The sequence below is a fragment of the Pleurodeles waltl genome, chromosome 6, assembly GCF_031143425.1.
Source record: "Pleurodeles waltl isolate 20211129_DDA chromosome 6, aPleWal1.hap1.20221129, whole genome shotgun sequence".
Taxonomy (NCBI): Eukaryota; Metazoa; Chordata; class Amphibia; order Caudata; family Salamandridae; genus Pleurodeles; species Pleurodeles waltl.
In genome coordinates this window covers 1,600,121,663-1,600,142,730 of record NC_090445.1, presented here as the reverse complement: position 1 = coordinate 1,600,142,730, position 21,068 = coordinate 1,600,121,663, and the positions used below count along the sequence as shown (strand labels likewise).

At 46.5% G+C, this 21,068-nt stretch overlaps 1 protein-coding gene across 1 annotated transcript in view; it reads left to right on the top strand.

The window, feature by feature from the left end:
• Positions 1-21,068, top strand: part of NPDC1 (neural proliferation, differentiation and control 1) — a 378,691-nt gene that overhangs the window by 345,575 nt on the left and 12,048 nt on the right. Inside the window, exons 4-9 of the mRNA XM_069241454.1 lie at positions 8,080-8,169; positions 9,992-10,159; positions 16,388-16,454; positions 18,025-18,109; positions 19,841-19,920; positions 20,591-20,690. Of these exons, the coding sequence (XP_069097555.1) occupies positions 8,080-8,169; positions 9,992-10,159; positions 16,388-16,454; positions 18,025-18,109; positions 19,841-19,920; positions 20,591-20,690 (590 nt within the window). The remainder of the gene's footprint in view (positions 1-8,079; positions 8,170-9,991; positions 10,160-16,387; positions 16,455-18,024; positions 18,110-19,840; positions 19,921-20,590; positions 20,691-21,068) is intronic.

The following is a 21,068-nucleotide window of genomic DNA, read 5'->3' as shown; positions in this document are numbered from 1 at the left end:
TGGCGTTGGGCGCAGTCCAGGCGCGGACGGGCGCAGACGGGCTTGCCTCTGGCGTGCCTCCGGACGCGCAGCGCCAGCCATTAAGAAGGGAGGGGGGAGGGAGGAGCAGCTGGGAGGCGGGAGGCGGGAGGGAGCGGCAAATGGGGGGCGCGAGGGGGGCGGGGCCGCAGGGAGGCAGCGGCAGGGAACGGGGAGCGCACAAGGGGCAAAAAACACTGAAAACAAGCAAAACTACAAGCAGTTACAATGAGAAAATACAATCAGAAATACAATCAGAAATACAATAATGGCACAATACACGATCGGGGAGACAGCAATCAGGGGGGCACAAAGGGGGCAGAAGCGCCGGCGGCGAGGCGCTGAAAAAACGAAAAAGCCAAAAAACACTTACAGGATGGCGGAAGCGGCACACGGGTCAAGTGAGCCCACTAGCCACCAGGGATGAGGCGCAGGAGGATGCCTGCGGGTGGAGGAGGGCCTCGAACACGCAAACGGCAGCGTGCTCGTGGGACAGAGGCAGAAGGCAGCAGGTTGGTGCTGCGGTCGTGGGGGGCGAGCTCAGGACCTGAAACAGGTCAGAGTTCGCTCACTCGCGACGCGCAGCGCCAGCCATTAAGAAGGGAGGGGGGAGGGAGGAGCAGCTGGGAGGCGGGAGGCGGGAGGGAGCGGCAAATGGGGGCGCGAGGGGGGCGGGGCCGCAGGGAGGCAGCGGCAGGGAACGGGGAGCGCACAAGGGGCAAAAAACACTGAAAACGAGCAAAACTACAAGCAGTTACAATGAGAAAATACAATCAGAAATACAATCAGAAATACAATAATGGCACAATACACGATCGGGGAGACAGCAATCAGGGGGGCACAAAGGGGGCAGAAGCGCCGGCGGCGAGGTGCTGAAAAAACGAAAAAGCCAAAAAACACTTACAGGACGGCGGAAGCGGCACACGGGTCAAGTGAGCCCACTAGCCACCAGGGATGAGGCGCAGGAGGATGCCTGCGGGTGGAGGAGGGCCTCGAACACGCAAACGGCAGCGTGCTCGTGGGACAGAGGCAGAAGGCAGCAGGTTGGTGCTGCGGTCGTGGGGGGCGAGCTCAGGACCTGAAACAGGTCAGAGTTCGCTCACTCGCGACGCGCAGCGCCAGCCATTAAGAAGGGAGGGGGGAGGGAGGAGCAGCTGGGAGGCGGGAGGCGGGAGGGAGCGGCAAATGGGGGCGCGAGGGGGGCGGGGCCGCAGGGAGGCAGCGGCAGGGAACGGGGAGCGCACAAGGGGCAAAAAACACTGAAAACGAGCAAAACTACAAGCAGTTACAATGAGAAAATACAATCAGAAATACAATCAGAAATACAATAATGGCACAATACACGATCGGGGAGACAGCAATCAGGGGGGCACAAAGGGGGCAGAAGCGCCGGCGGCGAGGCGCTGAAAAAACGAAAAAGCCAAAAAACACTTACAGGACGGCGGAAGCGGCACACGGGTCAAGTGAGCCCACTAGCCACCAGGGATGAGGCGCAGGAGGATGCCTGCGGGTGGAGGAGGGCCTCGAACACGCAAACGGCAGCGTGCTCGTGGGACAGAGGCAGAAGGCAGCAGGTTGGTGCTGCGGTCGTGGGGGGCGAGCTCAGGACCTGAAACAGGTCAGAGTTCGCTCACTCGCGACGCGCAGCGACAGCCATTAAGAAGGGAGGGAGGAGCAGCTGGGAGGCGGGAGGCGGGAGGGAGCGGCAAATGGGGGCGCGAGGGGGGCGGGGCCGCAGGGAGGCAGCGGCAGGGAACGGGGAGCGCACAAGGGGCAAAAAACACTGAAAACGAGCAAAACTACAAGCAGTTATAATGAGAAAATACAATCAGAAATACAATCAGAAATACAATAATGGCACAATACACGATCGGGGAGACAGCAATCAGGGGGGCACAAAGGGGGCAGAAGCGCCGGCGGCGAGGCGCTGAAAAAACGAAAAAGCCAAAAAACACTTACAGGACGGCGGAAGCGGCACACGGGTCAAGTGAGCCCACTAGCCACCAGGGATGAGGCGCAGGAGGATGCCTGCGGGTGGAGGAGGGCCTCGAACACGCAAAGGGCAGCGTGCTCGTGGGACAGAGGCAGAAGGCAGCAGGTTGGTGCTGCGGTCGTGGGGGGCGAGCTCAGGACCTGAAACAGGTCAGAGTTCGCTCACTCGCGACGCGCAGCGCCAGCCATTAAGAAGGGAGGGGGGAGGGAGGAGCAGCTGGGAGGCGGGAGGCGGGAGGGAGCGGCAAATGGGGGCGCGAGGGGGGCGGGGCCGCAGGGAGGCAGCGGCAGGGAACGGGGAGCGCACAAGGGGCAAAAAACACTGAAAACGAGCAAAACTACAAGCAGTTACAATGAGAAAATACAATCAGAAATACAATAATGGCATAATACACGATCGGGGAGACAGCAATCAGGGGGGCACAAAGGGGGCAGAAGCGCCGGCGGCGAGGCACTGAAAAAACGAAAAAGCCAAAAAACACTTACAGGACGGCGGAAGCGGCACACGGGTCAAGTGAGCCCACTAGCCACCAGGGATGAGGCGCAGGAGGATGCCTGCGGGTGGAGGAGGGCCTCGAACACGCAAACGGCAGCGTGCTCGTGGGACAGAGGCAGAAGGCAGCAGGTTGGTGCTGCGGTCATGGGGGGCGAGCTCAGGACCTGAAACAGGTCAGAGTTCGCTCACTCGCGACGCGCAGCGCCAGCCATTAAGAAGGGAGGGGGGAGGGAGGAGCAGCTGGGAGGCGGGAGGCGGGAGGGAGCGGCAAATGGGGGCGCGAGGGGGGCGGGCCGCAGGGAGGCAGCGGCAGAGAACGGGGAGCGCACAAGGGGCAAAAAACACTGAAAACTAGCAAAACTACAAGCAGTTACAATGAGAAAATACAATCAGAAATACAATCAGAAATACAATAATGGCACAATACACGATCGGGGAGACAGCAATCAGGGGGGCACAAAGGGGGCAGAAGCGCCGGCGGCGAGGCGCTGAAAAAACGAAAAAGCCAAAAAACACTTACAGGACGGCGGAAGCGGCACACAGGTCAAGTGAGCCCACCAGCCACCAGGGATGAGGCGCAGGAGGATGCCTGCGGGTGGAGGAGGGCCTCGAACACGCAAACGGCAGCGTGCTCGTGGAACAGAGGCAGAAGGCAGTAGGTTGGTGCTGCGGTCGTGGGGGGCGAGCTCAGGACCTGAAACAGGTCAGAGTTCGCTCACTCGCGACGCGCAGCGCCAGCCATTAAGAAGGGAGGGGGGAGGGAGGAGCAGCTGGGAGGCGGGAGGCGGGAGGGAGCGGCAAATGGGGGCGCGAGGGGGGCGGGGCCGCAGGGAGGCAGCGGCAGGGAACGGGGAGCGCACAAGGGGCAAAAAACACTGAAAACGAGCAAAACTACAAGCAGTTACAATGAGAAAATACAATCAGAAATACAATCAGAAATACAATAATGGCACAATACACGATTGGGGAGACAGCAATCAGGGGGGCACAAAGGGGGCAGAAGTGCCGGCGGCGAGGCGCTGAAAAAACGAAAAAGCCAAAAAACACTTACAGGACGGCAGAAGCGGCACACGGGTCAAGTGAGCCCACTAGCCACCAGGGATGAGGCGCAGGAGGATGCCTGCGGGTGGAGGAGGGCCTCGAACACGCAAACGGCAGCGTGCTCATGGGACAGAGGCAGAAGGCAGCAGGTTGGTGCTGCGGTCGTGGGGGGCGAGCTCAGGACCTGAAACAGGTCAGAGTTCGCTCACTCGCGACGCGCAGCGCCAGCCATTAAGAAGGGAGGGGGGAGGGAGGAGCAGCTGGGAGGCGGGAGGGAGCGGCAAATGGGGGCGCGAGGGGGGCGGGGCCGCAGGGAGGCAGCGGCAGGGAACGGGGAGCGCACAAGGGGCAAAAAACACTGAAAACGAGCAAAACTACAAGCAGTTACAATGAGAAAATACAATCAGAAATACAATCAGAAATACAATAATGGCACAATACACGATCGGGGAGACAGCAATCAGGGGGGCACAAAGGGGGCAGAAGCGCCGGCGGCGAGGCGCTGAAAAAACGAAAAAGCCAAAAAACACTTACAGGACGGCGGAAGCGGCACACGGGTCAAGTGAGCCCACTAGCCACCAGGGATGAGGCGCAGGAGGATGCCTGCGGGTGGAGGAGGGCCTCGAACACGCAAACGGCAGCGTGCTCGTGGGACAGAGGAAGAAGGCAGCAGGTTGGTGCTGCGGTCGTGGGGGGCGAGCTCAGGACCTGAAATCACCACATGATCTTAGGTCTATATCAATGGATAAAAACGAAATCAAACGTAATAATTTCCACATTAACCTTTTTATTGCTAATAGACACTTGCATGGTGAGCCTGTTGTTTCTTGCAATCAAGGGCTGTTTATGGTTGTTTTCAGCTGCTTCGTTGGAAAGGAACCCCCCCCCCCTCCCCCCCACAACCCCCCCGCTCTCGCGTCAGTTCTCTAGGCAGCTCCTTTATTTTATTTACCTCCTCCGCTCCTAAAGCCACAGCACGTGTCACGTGGCAGCACCCTGTAGTCCCAGCCCGAGTACCCCGTGCATTCTCTGACCCTCTGTCTGACAGGTGTCTGTCCTTCCGGACCCTCCTGCCTGACAGCATGAGGGGGTGGTTTAACCAGCGAGGCACGAGATATAAACAGTTTTCCCCCATCTGTCCCTTAAGCCCCGTGGGGCTGTTTGTCATGTGACACTACTGCAGCCTATTAACATGTGTTCAGCAGGGACGAAGACCTCACAACAATGCCCCCCAATGAAGAAAGAGAGAAGGGGCGGGGATCTGTGTTTACAAAAAGGCATAGTTTGTTCTGAGAAGAGGAGGGTTTGCTAGGCTGAGCAGGGAACACCCCCACAGCCTGTGGTCTGTCTCCCTGCGATACAGGCCTGCCAGTCTGGTATGCGCGGGGCAAACACTGCTATCCAATTGTACAGGAAACAGAGACATCATTACTTTTTCATGGTCCCGGTAGTCCATGTCAAACCAGGTGCTTTCTTGGTAGATCCTCTACTTGTTACCCCACTCACTTTCGTCCTTAAATCTTGCTTCCGGTCATTAATGCAGCTCAGTGGCGGGGATACCCCGTTATTTATAGAAAGGTATAGAAGAAAAGCCAACCCTCAAGTCCTGTTGGCACCATCCTCGACATCTTCGATTGCAGAAATAAGCATCTTTTTTTTTTTTTTTTTTTTTTAGAGATCATTCTTATGCGGCATAAACGGGAGTACCATCGAAAATACCACTTCGTCCTTGGCAAATTCAAAATGCCCCCCCCCCTGTAGATTCTGCCACTTTCTGGCTTAGCAAAAAGGGTAGTTTCTGTCCCTTTTTTACCGTTATAGGCAGATATTCTCTAAAGCAGTTGGTTCAGCAGGAAACAAGGCCGCCTCTTCAAGGGGACGTTGGCTTTTCAGACAGTGTATGGCAGGGGTCTTCAAACTGGGGGGTGGGGGTGGGGGGGGGGCCTAGGGGGGCCTCAAGTGACCCCAAGGTAGGCTTCAGGCTCTGGCCAAAAGAATGACTATACAGAAAATAGTGCTTTATTTTAAGCAGAAAAATGTTTAATGCATTTGTAAAAAAAGGTGTTTAAATAAGTCCAGACGTATTTAAACATTGCCAACTTAATAGAATAGTTATGATAAATTCAGAAGGGGTCCGGATGATTTATATTTTCCCATGGGGGGACGTGGCATTAACACGTTTGAAAAACACTGGTCTATGGTGTTTTGGAAGGGTTTACCTCTACAGTAAACATCCAATAACGTGTTAGATTCTATGATTCCTGTGATGAACAATCTGATTGGGGCCAAAAGGACTCCAATCTGGTACAAGAGCAAGGCTTTCATATTGGTGGAACAGCACAATCCAGTATTGTACTTTGCTTAGGTGCGGCCTTTTGGAATGTTATCCATGAACTTGGATAGATTTCTTATTTAAAGGCCACTTGTTCTACTGCAGGGTCCCCTGTGAACAGACCTTTAAACTGTGATGTGTCTCTAGCTCTCAACCCCCTGTTCTGCCTGTTCTCCCATACAATGTATGGATAAGATTGTCAGTATCTGTGAACATAAAAAATATGGAGGGGACGAGAGACAGGACCAGCTTGTGGTTGTGACCTCTTTTACTGTGAACCAGTTAGTCTCTTAACGGATGGTTTGTAAAGACCGTTAAATTGGAGCCTCTGCTGGGTGTTCCTCCTTATGGAATACATGGTCTCACACACATAATAGTGTCATGCTTTATCATTTGGCCGCCTACCCCCATTCAGGTAGGACAGTGCCACCTGGGCGGATTCAACCTTGTGGTTAAATAAGCCCAGAGGGAGTTCTTAGATATAGTTTTTCTGGATAATACAGGGATCCAGTCATTTAAATAAAATTACCTAACAGATAACCAGTGTAAATCACACCTTTAATAGTGGTGTATGCTGGTAAAATTAAAAACAGGAGATGGACGGTTTTTAAGTGTAATTACTCATTCCATCACTATAATCATTAAGGCCATTGGCTTCACTGAGGTGAACTGCATACTCCCCTGGAGAGCCACTTAAATGCTGTAGAGGAAGCCTGTGAGTGTAAAGATGAAGCCCCCAAAAGAATTCATGGTATGTCAGTTTCCATCTGATTTCATAATATTTTAGTTTATTTCCTAAATGTGTTTTTGAGAACTCTTCAATCTAGCAGACCCCAGAGTACAAATTCTTGCTTTCCCTATCCGGCAAGTCGGCTCATTGAGTTAAATGCTGGCTGCACATGGTATTCCACCAATATATCGCATTCAAAAATCTCATAGCCAGAATATCAACCACCACAGCATTGTGAAGGTAAGTAGAAGCAGTCAGGTATGCTTAACTTCACATATATGTAGCTTGACACTATATAAATATTCAATAAACTTAGATGTTAAGAATAGTAAATCCATACTTACCTATAGTTAATTACCAGCACAATATTGTGTTATTTGATATTCTCACTCCAATATCTTTGTACTCAATATTCTGACATAAAACCACTGCTGACATCGCATGTGATCTGCAGGTCTTGAGTTTGAATCTGTATAAGGCCAGTTCAGCCTTCTACCCTTCTGAGGCGGTGAAACATCACACCATCAAATTTGCCTATATCATGGGTACTCGCAAACATTTTCCAAGGTGGCAAAAAGTTTGGCCTGCGATGTGACCGAAGGTTTTATTGATGCCAGCAGGGTGGCAGGTGTTGTCCATGTATATTAGCAACACAGGCCACTCAGACAGTGAACATAACAAATGACTTGTCTCTTAATTCACTATTTGCATTGTTGCCAGGGTTGGGGAAGCATGTACATCTCTAAATTCATGCCTGAAAACTATCACTTTAAAAAAATACTTCCCAATGCACTGGTATACAAAGATGACGCTTCTGCATGTTAAAGAAATGCAATTTTAAAAATTGTTTTGTAGAAACTTTCATATTTTGTTCACGTTTATAGCAAGATGGCTTTAAAAAAATGTGTTCCTAAAGTTGAGTGGTGCAGAACACCTTTACTTCTTTTCTCTGACTTACGTTAATAAGTTAGTTTATTTGGAAATAAATGCTGGCCCGTTAGTTAACATCTTTTTGGAATATTAGTGCTACCTCAAGTAAACAGCAGCCTAGTGTTGCTGTTTACCAGGGGGCAACAGGAAAAGTTCAAGAAGGCCGCCTGCGGCCCCCAGGCTGTACTTTCAGTATAAGTGAGCTGTATTACTGCTGTCGTTTGCTGTGTGTATAGACAGCTAAACTGGACTGTGACGATATCTATAAAAACCTGTTAATATTACAAAGAGTATTGACACTTGGTGAAATAACCTACTGATAGCATTAAGCGCTTCACTAATATTGGTGGTGACATTTACATCTTTATAAATGGCCTTAGGAAACCCTTCCTTTATGATAACCAACTTTATCAGCCTTGCAGTGTCTTTGCTTTTGTTTGCAGTAAGCTTGGTGGCAGTTCTTAACTTGCTGCCCTATTCTTCAGGAGACTGTTCTGTACCTCTCAGGTGAACATTTTCTTGCACTTTTTGTTTTCTCAGGGAAGTCTTCAGAAGCCCTTCCAGACCAAGACATTGAATACTTAGCATCTCTGCTGAACAAGCAGAACCATCTACAATCAGAGATGGGAGGTAAGTGATACGTGGATGTTCTCTCGCTGTTCTCTTCTCATTGTTTGCTTCAAGAGACTCATCCGTAAACCCACTGTGGTTGCAATGGCAGAAGCGATCAGCTTGCAGTAACCTCCTAAGGTACTTTGTGTTTATCTGTTAAAGAGTTCTGCATCCTTTGGGAGGACCACAAAATAGAGACAAATAACAAGACTTAAATACTAGGGCCCTCTGTGTACCCCTTGACCAGGCTTCACGCTGCTATGAAGCTTAGCTTTGTTTGGGGCTCCCTATTGCTTGGTTTGGCTATATCACTAGATGGACATCCTCAAGTCTAGAATAGCTCCTGCTGATGCAAATCCTCAAGTCTAGCATAGCTTCTAATGATGCAAATTGGCTGTGGGTGGAGTAGGCCCTCCAGCTATCACATGTCTTACTACATTGGACAGTGTGTCCAAGAGAGAGACTACCTCATCTGTCATCCATCATAGAACACACCATTGTTCTGAATGGTACTCCAGACCCTCCCACCTTCTTGTGCTCATGCAAAAGTAGAGATGCTAGCAGGATCCAGTGGTGCAAAGGAAGTAGGCTTATAGGTGCAAGGTAAACAGGACATTAGATTATGGTGTAGGGTTTAAGGGTAAAAAATGTACCCACTCAAAGAAATATGTTGGCACGTGGAGAAGGGCATTCGACTTCAGATAAGCAAATGGTGTTGAGGACGAATGTAGAAAAAAAAAACCCACTGCAGAAATTTGGTTAGGGGCATGATGGAATGTAAGCACAGGAAACAATGAAAGTGTATGGTGCATGGATAGAGGATGATAATAGGATCTACTGGGGACAAGAGGATTCTGTGTGGATAGAAGCTAAAAATGAGATCCACTGGTGAAAAGGAAAGCAAAAGTACTTTGACTGTGAAAGCCGGGAGGCATGTTGCTAAAGTGTAGGGCAGGATCACCTGTAGGATTTCTAAGAGGACATCATGCCTTCATTCAAAGAATTATCGAGTGTGCTGCAGTCCACAAACCAGTTTCATTTGCAGGTTCTCAAATTTAGATACGAGAGCGGAGGTCAACAGAGTTTCTCGATATGACCTCTTCAGATTTGGGAAGCATTCCCCCAAGCATTAAAAAATTCAGCTCTCTCTTTCAGCTCCATCAGGCTATAAAAAGAGAACTGTTTCCTTGACATGATCCTCGCAATCTGTCATACTTTTTCATCTACGGCAGTGCTTAATTTGTGATGTTTTTTCCGGTGCTGAGCACCGGCACTTATTTTTGACGGCTGGTGTTTAGTCTTCTGCCCCAAGCATTTGCTGCGCACAAAAGACACGTGGGAAAGACAGAAGAAGAGAAAAACGAAAAAGCGTCACAATGGGAGAAAGCAGAAAGCTGCAGGAGTGAACTGAAGGGGCAGGGAGTGGCTGTAAATGGATTGAAGAGGCCCGAGATGGCTTCAGGATTACACTGCCTCAGTATTCCGTGTTCCCACATTTAATTGCAGCAGCCACGTGTTTAAGAGGAGGGATTTGAGCACCTGCACATTTTTATTTACAAATTAAGCACTGATCTACGGTGACTGACTGCTGAAATTTCCTGCTGCAATGAGGAAATTCAGTTCCTTATGGGTGCCCAGTAAATATATTTTTGAAAATTAGAAAATAAATACGTAAATGAACATTTTAGTTAATCTACTACCCAGATTTTGTGATGTTAATTGAAGCACGTATTTTGTTCACTGTTCAATGCCTCAAAATACATTTTTGCAATTTTTCTTTTCCTGCTTTTTCCTATCGCTGCTGGTTTCAGAGCACCTACCACTTTTCTTTCCTGTCCAGGTGTCACACAGCCTAAGCAAAATGAACCTATGGGCAATGCCAACGCAGACGAGTCACTTGGGAAGAATCGGGCAGCCAGCGTGACCACGAACCCCCCTCCTCCCACCAAAGATGGAGTTAAGAGCTCTCCGATCTCCAGAGACAAAATGAGCGACGCTTTGCTTCTCGGTGTGTATATATCTCCTGTTACTGTACACCTGATAAGGGCATGTCTTTCTTCACAGTGGGGCCAGGAGGAAGGGAAGGGCAAGTGCAGATGCAGAAATGCAAATCATGCACTCACATTGGGTGAGCGAGGTTGCAGCGCAAAAAATAATGTTAAATATGCAGTAATTAGATGGATACACACAACATGATTTTCCCTTGTGTGTCAATTGGGGGTTGCAGGGGTTGCATGGGTTGCAACTGCGATCCCCAAGCAACCTGTTGCGACCCCTTCCACTTTGCTTGTGACTCCTGGGTCCCTCAGATGCTTATCAAGACACAGGTTTAGATTTATCAGGACCCAGGTTAAATTAAAAAATATAATGCATTTTAGTGGTGTTTTTATGCTTAAAATAGTTATGAGATGACAATGGAAGATGGTGGATGTGCAGTTGTTATTATGTAAAGATGTGCACTTGTAGCAGCACATTATGCGTATTTGTAGAGTGCACATTTATAGGGTGGGAAGGTATCCTGATGCTGAACAGGTGTTTGTATAGCCACGCCTAGGGCTTAGCGGGACCACTCAAAATGCCAAGTGTTCAGTTTCTTGTGGAATTCAAGAAGTGAGGAGAAGGCTCTTATGTGTAGTGGCCAGTTGCTCCACATTTTAGGAGCGCTGTAGGGGAAGGCTCAACCACCAGATCTGGTTTTTCCTATGCCTAGGATTTCTGCAAGTAGGAGTCTTGAAAGCAGATGTGACCTTTGAGGTATGCTGGGCCATTGTTATGTAGTGTCTTGAAAGTGTGTGTGAGAAGATTAAATCGTGCTCATTTGCAAATAGGGAGCCAGTGGAACTCCTTCAGGTGTGGGGTGCGGCATGAGAGGTTGAGCGAGAATCTTGACACAGTTATGCATTGTCTGCAGCCTTCTGGTGAGCTTTTTGTTGATCCTGGCATAGAGGGTGCTCCCGTGTTCCATCTTACTTTTGACCAGGGCACACATGATGGTTTTCCGGGTGCTAATTGGGAGCCATTTGAAAATATTCCTTGGCATCTTCAGGTTATGGAAGCATGAGGCAGTGACAGCCTTGACTTTGGTGGTCATGTCGAGTTTGCAGTTGATGATGATCCAGAGGTTCTTGGCGTGGCTTGTGGGGATGGACGTCGGTCCTAGCTCCACCAGGTGGAGTCCCACGGTGATGTTTTCTTCCCAAAGATCACAATTTATGACTTGTTGGTGTTCAGCTTTAAATAGTTAGTCTTCTTATAGTTCTTATAGTTGGTAATTTCAGTCATGCAGGCATGATCCGTGTATGGACATCTTGTTTGTGAGGGAGAGAATAAGTTGTGTGTCGTCGGTGTAGGAGAGGACATTGATATTGTGAGAGTGGATGATGCTAGCTAGAGGATCATGTAATATGCACAGTCCACGTGCATATATGTGCATGTAAGCGTTCACAGTACCCATGTGGCGGTGACTGGGTGGTTCCACACTGGGAGGTGAAGTTCCATCAGCCCAGTGTGCAGTCACTGCATTGAGGTCTGTCCTGGGCCCTTGTCTTGGCCTGAAGTGCAATTGCCATTAGCACCTGGGCACCGAGCATGGAGGTGATGTGGGGTGTGCCCAAATCTGGCTTTGCAGTGTCTCTTCACCTAGCCCCAGCTATGCATCATGCTTCTAAAACCCATGCAGGTAGGCCCAGCGGCTGGGACTGTGGTTAGGTGCTCAATGCTTTGCTAGCTCTTACTAGAGCAGGAACATGTCATCTGCCGGTTTTTATTTTTATTTTAGTGTGACTGCCTTTTGTTTTTATTAAGGGTACAATTGCTGATCCTTTCATTTTGCCCAAAACAGGGTGTGTAGGATTTGTTGTAATAACATCATGATAGAATGCAAAGCTGCCAAGTTTTCATACAGGTTATGTGACGTTTCCATTGTTTTAATTTGTGTATGTGTGATATTCCATTGCCTAGTTTATGTGAATTGAGCGACACTGTATACGTCTGAAATCAAGCAACAGTAAATTATAAATAAATATTCCCCTTTTGCCCAGCAAGAAGCACTAGTGAAATGTCCTTCAAACAGCTGCCACAAATCCCAAGTGGTGATGGAAGGAAGTCAAGCTCTTCCGGGCACCAGATTTACAACTAATACCCAGCCTTACATTTTTACACAATCCCATACTGCCCTTTGTTGTGAATAGCCCTTGTTTGTTGAACAACTGGTGACATGATACAGCCAGGTCAAAAATACATGCAAACATAAATACTGCAAAGTAGATTAACAGTTGGGTGTTACCTCCTCCCATTAGTCAGCCTCGGCTACAAATGCACTTCCTTACCAGCAGGTTTATGACTGTACATAATGAAGACACAACTTTGATAACATTACATTTTTCATTTACAGATCAATGTTTTTAGGGGTGATTGTTCTATTAGATGAATTTAACTACATCAGGACTACAAGTCCCAGCATGCGCTATCATGTATAAATGTATGAATAGGAGACTGCCTGAAACAAGTCAGTGGCAGTATAGGATATTGAGATCACCAGCCAGGATAAGGACACTGCAGAGTGGGATTGTGGAGAGGTTTATCCCCAGTTTTAGGTTCATCTGTGCCCAAAAAGTCTAACTTCCGGTGATTTCACTTCCTGGCACACCATTTTGTACACGGGGGTCAAAGGACATGTGATGCTACTTCCACTACCCCTGAGAGTATACGGTGTTGGGGGGGGGAAGGGGGCAGGATGGAGGATCCAGGACCTGGGTTGACACCTTTGCTGGGTGGGGCAGAGAGATTCCTTAAAAGTCAGAAAGGGGACCGGAGTTGACACCAATCACTGCTCAGGGCCCAATGGTCTCCTGGGATCTTCTCAGAAGTTTAAGAGAGACTTTGCAGATATAGATAAAATTCAGCATGGCCCTTGTTTTGTGAGGATTTTAGACGCTCCCTCCATGTAGATTGTAAGTCGGTCTGCATTGAGTCCTCATGGGTATGTTTCACTGGTTTGGAGAGCTCGTGGCTGTGGTTTTAGTGGCTCATGTGACTCTAGTCCCCAAATTGCTGCTCCCTTGTAAGTCCTTGTCCATATGTTATACTTTCTGCTGATCTTAGTGCTGTGACGTGGCCACAAGATGACGTGGATGTGACTCACAATTAAACAGACAAAGGAGTAAAGATGCGCACAGTGAGTGCCAGAAGGAGGGTCTTAGTATGGATGAGCTATGAATGTTAATGAGTAACTGGCATGCAGTAGTAACTCTAGGTGATCGATGGTGAATGTGGGTGAGTGATGGCCAATTAAACTATGGAGGGAATTGGTGACTTCAAAGAGTTTATATCAATCAGTGTCATAGTGAGTGTGAAACTGTGAGCACCTATGAGTGAGTGCACGAGTAAGGCTGTGAGTGATGGTGAGTCTAAGTGAGCTATGGCTAGTGATGTGGAGTGACTGCTGAAGAAAGTGAGGTAAGCTTTGGTGAGTATGAATGTGTGAGAGATTAATATTTTAAGTACATAAACTATGGCGACTGTGAATGAGTACTGCTGAATATGGATGAGTAAGGACGAGGGATGCTGATTAGTTAAACAATGGTGAGTATGAATGAGTAAGGTGATGTGTGATGGTTAGTGTGTATGAGCGAGGTGGAGAGTGATTGTCAGTGTGTATGAATGAGTCAGTGATTATAACAGGTAAATAAGGTGGCAACTGATGCAACGTGAGTATGAGTCAGATGATGAGTGATGCAAGAGGGTTGGTTAGCATGTATGAGTGAGGCAGCAGCATAGAATGGTTAGTAAGTAGAAGTGAGGTGGTGAGTGATGCTTTGTGTGAATAAGTGAGGCCACTAGAAATGGTTAGTGTGTATGAGTGAGGTGGTGAGTGATGCTTAGTTTGTTTAAGTGAGCTGGTAAGTGGTTGTCAGTGTGTATGAATGAGTCTGTGAGTGATAGTATGTATGAGTGAGGTGGTGAGTGGTGGTTAGTATGTATGAGTGATACAGTGGGAGACAGTTAGTGTGTGCATGAGTGAGGCATGGAATGATGGCTAGTGTGTGGTCAAGGAAAGTTGTAAGTGATGGTTAGTGTGTTAGAATGAGTTGGTGAGTGATGTTAGTGTGTATGACTGTGGCAGAGAATGATGGTTAGTGTATATGAGGCAGCGAATGGGCTAGAGTGTATGAGTGAGGCACTGAGTGATGCTTAGTATTTGAGTGAGGCAGTGAGCGAAGGTTAGCATGTATGTGTGAGGTGGTGACTGAGGGTTAGTGTCTGAGTGAGACATGGTATGCATGTGTGGGACAATGAATGGTGGTTAGTGTACATGTGTGAGACCGTGAATGATGGCTAGTGTGCAAGAGTGAGAAAGGAAGTGATTGTTATTGTGTATGAATGAATCTGTGAGTGATAGCATGCATGAGTGAGGTTGTAAGTGATTTTCCATGTGTAAGAAGGAGCCCGTGAGTGATAGTATGTATCAGTGAGTGATGCTGAGTGTTTATGAGTCAGATGATGAGTGATGCATGAGGGATGGTTAGTGTGTTTGAGTGAGGCAGCAGTTATTGCTAGTATTTATGAATGAGGTGGTAAGTGTTGCTTTTTGTGAATAAGTCAGGCCACAAGTAATGGTTAGTGTGTATGAGTGAGGTGGTGAGTGATGGTTAGTGTAAATGAGTGAGGTGGTGAGTATTTATAAGCGAGTTGGTAAGTGATTGTCAGTGTGTAAGAATGAGTCTATGAGGTAAAGTATGTTTGAGTGCAGTGGTGAGTGATGGTTACTGTGTATGAGTGAAGCAGAAGGAGATGGTTGTGTGGCTGAGGGAGGGAGTGATGGTTGGTGTGTGTGGCTAAGGATAGCAGTAAGTGGTGCTTAGTGTATTAGGATGAGTTGGAGAATAATAATCAGTGTGTACGAATGAGTCCGTGAGTGACAGTATGAATGAATGAGGGATTCTGAGTGAGTATGAGGCATGTGATGAGTGATGCATGAGGAATGTTTAGTATGTATGAAGGAGGCAGCATACAATGTTAGTATGTAAGAATGAGGTGGTGACTGATGCTTTTTGTGAATAAGTGAGGAAACTAGTGTTGGATGTGTGTATAAGTGAAGCGGTGAATGATGGTTAGTGAGTATGAGTGACAGTGACTGACAGTCAGTGTGTATGAGTGAGGGGGTGAGTGATGTTTAGTGTGTCTGAGTGAAGCAGTGAGTGATGGTTAGGTCGTATGAGTGATGGTCAGTGTGCAAGAGTGAGAAGATGAGTGATTGTTAGTGTGTAAGAGTGAGGCATGGTTAGGAAGGATACGTGAGGTGGTAAGCGTTAGTCAGTGTGTCTGAATGAATCCATGATTGAGGGAAGGAAGTGATGGTTAGTGGGTCAGTGTTGGTTAGTGTGTTAGAGTGAATTGGTGAATGATTTTAGTATGTACCACTGTGGCAGAGAATAATCGTTAGTGTGTCTGGGGCAGTGAATGGTGGCTAGAGGGCATGAGTGAGGCACTGAGTGATGGTTAGTGTTTGAGTGAGACAGTGAGCGAGAGTTAGCGTGTTTGAGCGAGGTAGTGACAGATGATTAGTGTCTATGAGTGAGGCAGAAGCCTGAACACAAGAGAAAACCTGGCAATAAGAAGTCAGAAGCAGCATAGGCCAGGGAGGTGGCAAGTTTAGATCCTGCTCCTCCCTCCTCCATCCCCTCCTCTACTGAGTCAATGACATCACAGCTTGCGCCTACCTGAGTTTTTCACATTGGCCCTATTTATTCAAAACTCAACATAAAAAAACACAAATTAGCAAAACAACACATCATGATTACTCTCTTTTTGGCTTTTTGAGGTCAAAGCAGTAAGAATATTTAGCTGAGGTATAGTGGATGCCCCCTACAGCATTGCAGTATATACATGGAGATGCTTCTTCAACATAAATAATATAATTGTCTTCATTGCTGTTGTGGTACTTGAACTTTAGAGGTATTGCTATCAAGTCATCTTATGTCAGCGAGACTGTGTTTCCAATCTTGGGTTTTACTTTTGAAATCAAGTTCTCAGCAGTCATTCTAGATAACAAAATGAGTACTACACATCCAGGGATATAATTATTTGTCACATAAAAGTCTAAGAGGTGGAATAGGGTGTCTTGGTGAGATGCAGCAATCTATAAACCAAACATTCTGGTGTTTTCTGTGTACTTCTGAATATGTCTTGCTGTCGGTCTCTAAGCTTCCTTTCCCTACTTATTTTTTTCCTTCAGGTCTTGTGGTGACATGCACAGTGGCTGGGGTTAGCGCACTGATTGTGGCTGCTATATGTTGGTGTCGGTAAGTTGAAAAGTTGCAAAAGTGTTGATACCTCAGAGTCAGTAGAAAATTTGGCAAGATATAGACAACTGAGAGATTGGTTGGGGATCTGGGTTTTTTAGGTCTACGCAGCATGGTCTACAGAAACAAGTTACATCTTTTCTGAGTAACAGTACATGGTATAAGGTGAAGTATCAAAGGTACCCAAACCATGGTCGTATGAAATGACCTCAAAGTGACTGCACAATGTGACAAGAGATGGGGAGACCAAAGTTAATGTCGGGATGCATAGGAGCTATATTAGCAGCAGAAAAAGGAGGTTGTGTTGCCACTGAGAACATCACTCTGAGGCCTCCTGGGTCATGTTTTGAAGACCTTATCTGCAGAAGGATGAAGACAGATTGCCCTCAGTCCAGAAGAGCCCCAAAAAGAATTAATGGTTTTACTTCAAGTCATGTAAAATGAAGTTCAAAGCCATATTTCCAAGAGGAGACAGGGGAAGAACCTGATGGCCATATTGACACTGCAAACTAATAATTAACACACTGCAAGAGAGAAGCATTTTTCAGATGAAAAGTATTTTTGGAACTAGAGGCCCCAATGTGTGACTGAGGAGTGAGGCAGAGAAGGAGGCCTCATGAGTAACATTACAAAACAGGGAATCCTCTCAATAGAACCAGTAGGGGCAAAAGTAGTAATCAGTGAATAAAACTTAGGACAGACACATTATTACAATAGCACTGATAAGCCATGGACTTACAGGCCCTGCATCCAGAGGAGGCAGCAAATGGTGAGTCCTGCAGTGAATATGGGCCAGCTGTATGGCTACTGAGTCCTGTTGAGCTATGTGGCATACGACAATGTCTCCCTTTAGAATGTTCTGAAATGCTGGGCATTAATTCTGTGATCAGTTGATGGATGGGTGTGGTGTCCTCAGAGGAGACCTAGTTGTGTTAGAGGTTATCACTAAAATTACTTGGCCATGTCACTTCGAAAAGCAGCACTAACTAGCAAAGTCCAGATAGGAGCACCAGCAGCTACTGCTTTCAGTGCAAATTCTGGCATTGTGGTTTTCTACACCTGGAACCGCACTGGTTCCTTGTGTCATTGGACTCTGCCACTAGGGCGGTGTTGTGGACGGGGTGGTCTCAATTACTGGGGGGTGGGCCAGGAGGCAGAGGTTGGGAAAACTTTTTAGTGAATAGGACCTGATTTGCTGGTATATAGGCAGATAAATGTAGTTCAAAAGCTGAAAGGCAATCAAATGCTTGGTTGGAACGCAGAACATTACATACTGAGTAGAGGGTACAGTGTCAGGTTTTGGAGGGTGTCTTCTCCGCTGGGATGGAGGGGTTTACTACCTCTTGGTCATGATAGTGAGCGGAGGACTTTACAAATGTTTCTAGGAATAGAGGGCATTTGATGGCACTAAATATTGAAGCTGGGATAGCCCACGTTGCCTGTACCTTTGGCAGAACTCTATAGAGAGACTTTTAAAAAGATGTATTGGGAAGATTGTCCTGAGGAAAAAATGTATGTACTTCAGTGTAGATACAATGTTAATGTATGGTGTTACTCTGTCTTAATGTAGCCTGCAGAAGGAGATGAAGCTAGCTGAAAAAACAGACTACTCATCTAACAAAGCATTTGGGCCTCCACCGTATGACAGATCCTCGGTACGTTTACATCTTTGTCTTCGTTGAATATCATAAAACTATTTTGTGAAAGGTGACCTTACATGGGATAACAGAAATGGCTTCCCATTGCATGGGACATTCAGCTTTGCACTGGATAATGCTCACAAAGTTTCAGTGGGTGATACCCATGATTTTTCACTTGGCGATCGACATGAGTTTTAATTTGAGAGGGCATACATTTCCATTTCGTGACACATGACTTCATTCTGGATGATGCCCAAAGTGGTCTACAAGAAGACAACATGATTTCTCTTTGGTGGCAACAGCAACATTGTAAAGATGTGCAGCACTCAAGATACAATATTGTTTTACCACTACTGCACTCTTAATTCACGAAAAAACCTACAATGTTCAGATATTTCTTTGTACTTTGGCATCATTTAGTGATGGTGAGCAGAGGCTGCTCATTCTGCCTCACCTTGTCTGAGCACTAGCCCTGAGTGACACACAAGATAATGTTCACTGGCTAACACGTACAACTTTACTGTGGATGAAGCCAGTTTACAACATTGAGTTGAGTTGTGCATCGGATCTTCCACTGATGGCTTTACATTAGATAACACACGTGAGTTTCCATTGGACAGTACACAAGTGTCCAATGAATGTTACTCATGAATGTATCATGTTGGTGGCAAATAGAACTTTCGACTTGGTAACAAACAAGTCTTTCCATAGATGACAATTCTAAACTTTCCACATGGGTATGAGAAGCGGAACTTAATGTTGAGTGGCAATCGCCACTTTCCGTTTGGTTAAATCATGCATTTCTATTCGGTTACACGCATTACTTTTAGTAGGTTTACACATATGGCTTTCCATTAGGTTACAAACATGACTTCCCATTACGTTACAAACATGACTTCCCATTAGGTTACAAACATGACTTCCCATTAGGTTACAAACATGACTTCCCATTAGGTTACAAACATGACTTCCCATTACGTTACAAACATGACTTCCCATTAGGTTACAAACACAACTTTCCATTAGGTTACAAACATGACTTTCCATTAGGTTACAAACATGACTTTCCATTAGGTTACAAACATGACTTCCCATTACGTTACAAACATGACTTTCCATTAGGTTACAAACATGACTTTCCATTAGGTTACAAACATGACTTTCCATTAGGTTACAAACACAACTTTCCATTAGGTTACAAACATGACTTTTCATTAGGTTACAAACATGACTTCCCATTAGGTTACAAACATGACTTCCCATTAGGTTACAAACATGACTTTCCATTAGGTTACAAACATGACTTTCCATTAGGTTACTAACACAACTTTCCATTAGGTTATGCACATGAGCTTCCACTATTTTACGCACATGACGTTCAGTTGGGTTACAACATACATTTTCAAACATGATTTGCCGTTGGATTAGAAGAAACATTATAAACATAACTTCTCAAACATATCTTCCTGTTGGGTTACAAACACGATTTCCCTGAGAATCATGGTTTTTCGTTGGGTGGCAAACAGCTTTATGTGGGTGCTTCTCATGTGTCGATCATATCTTTCACCAAGAGGTGTTAATCGAAAGCAGAAGCTGAAGACATGAGTGAGTGATCCCGATGCCTTTGTCTTTAGGCAGCATATTAACCTCTTAAGCTAGAAGCAATTAATATTTAAGAAGGAAGAAGAGTCAGATTAGATCCACCTGCATATTTCCAGTGTTGTGACGTCACTCATTTACTTCCAGCCTGTAGACAAGAAGCTTGCTCAGAGCGCTCAGATGTACCACTACCAGCATCAGAAGCAGCAGATGTTATCCATGGAAAAGTAAGTATGGGTTGTCCCTGGGGCTCTGTTCCACATCTTTGTGTAAATGATTACCTGATAGATCTTGCATTCTCTGGGTAGAAAAGGGCCAAGACAGTGAACTTTGCTTCCACCACCATCTGATTTATTATTATTTTTTCTTTATAACACTGCCACTTTCATAACCTTCACTAGGTTGTTAAACTAGCAAAAAACCTTTGTGGGAGACAAATCTGTTAAAAGTAAGTTTATGGCAGAAAGCACACAGAACTTACTTTTTAGGGAGAATTCTCCTGCAATTAGTTTTTTTTTTTTTAACTAATCTCCATCGAAAACTTTTTTTGCGGCGACACATTTAACACACAGGAGAAATTGTCCTAGAGTCAGATCTTTATGAAGGTGTTGAATTGTGTGTTTTCCGTCGATGAGAGATCTCCCACCAGAGACACGTTGCCGCCTGTGTGTAACGAGGGCCTCCCTCCATAACCAGGCGTGGGCCTGTGTTTAGATCGCCTCTCTCCAGACCCAGTTTCCTTGGTTACAAACGGCGTTGCTTAGAAAGATGCTGTAAAGTTGTTCATAATAAAAGTTTGTATGTGTTGCCACCTAAAATGCATCTTAGGTTATGGGAAGTGGGGGGGGTCAGGCTCGTATGTAAGCGCATGTCTATTTTTCTTTTTTTTAAATAAAGAACTAAAGACGAACCAAAGCTGCCTGACTCGAACACGACGTCAGATGAAGAGAACGAAGACGGGGATTTCACGGTGTACGAGTGCCCCGGACTGGCTCCTGTGAGTACATGACTCCATTAAAGGACACACAAGCAATATTTATTGAAGTACCAGTAATCAGTGCGCGAGCCTCATGGGTGAAACTGATTTTCCTGCCTAAAAGCTTATAAGTACGAGAGACCAAATCGTATTTAGAAGGTCCTCGTGCTACAGCGCTACGAAGTGGTCAACAGTTGGCGCTTGACAGATCATAAAAGGCAGAAATCCTATCTTGCCCAGGGAGGTTGTGCGTGTACTTTCACTGTTAGGTATTAACATTTAATGGAACAACATAGTTAAGATGCGTGACCCTAATTAGAAAGCGAAAGAATGTCTGACATTAAAAAGTTCAGGTAACTTATGGCCGGCTGGGTACATGTTAAACGGACACGCCCTGTT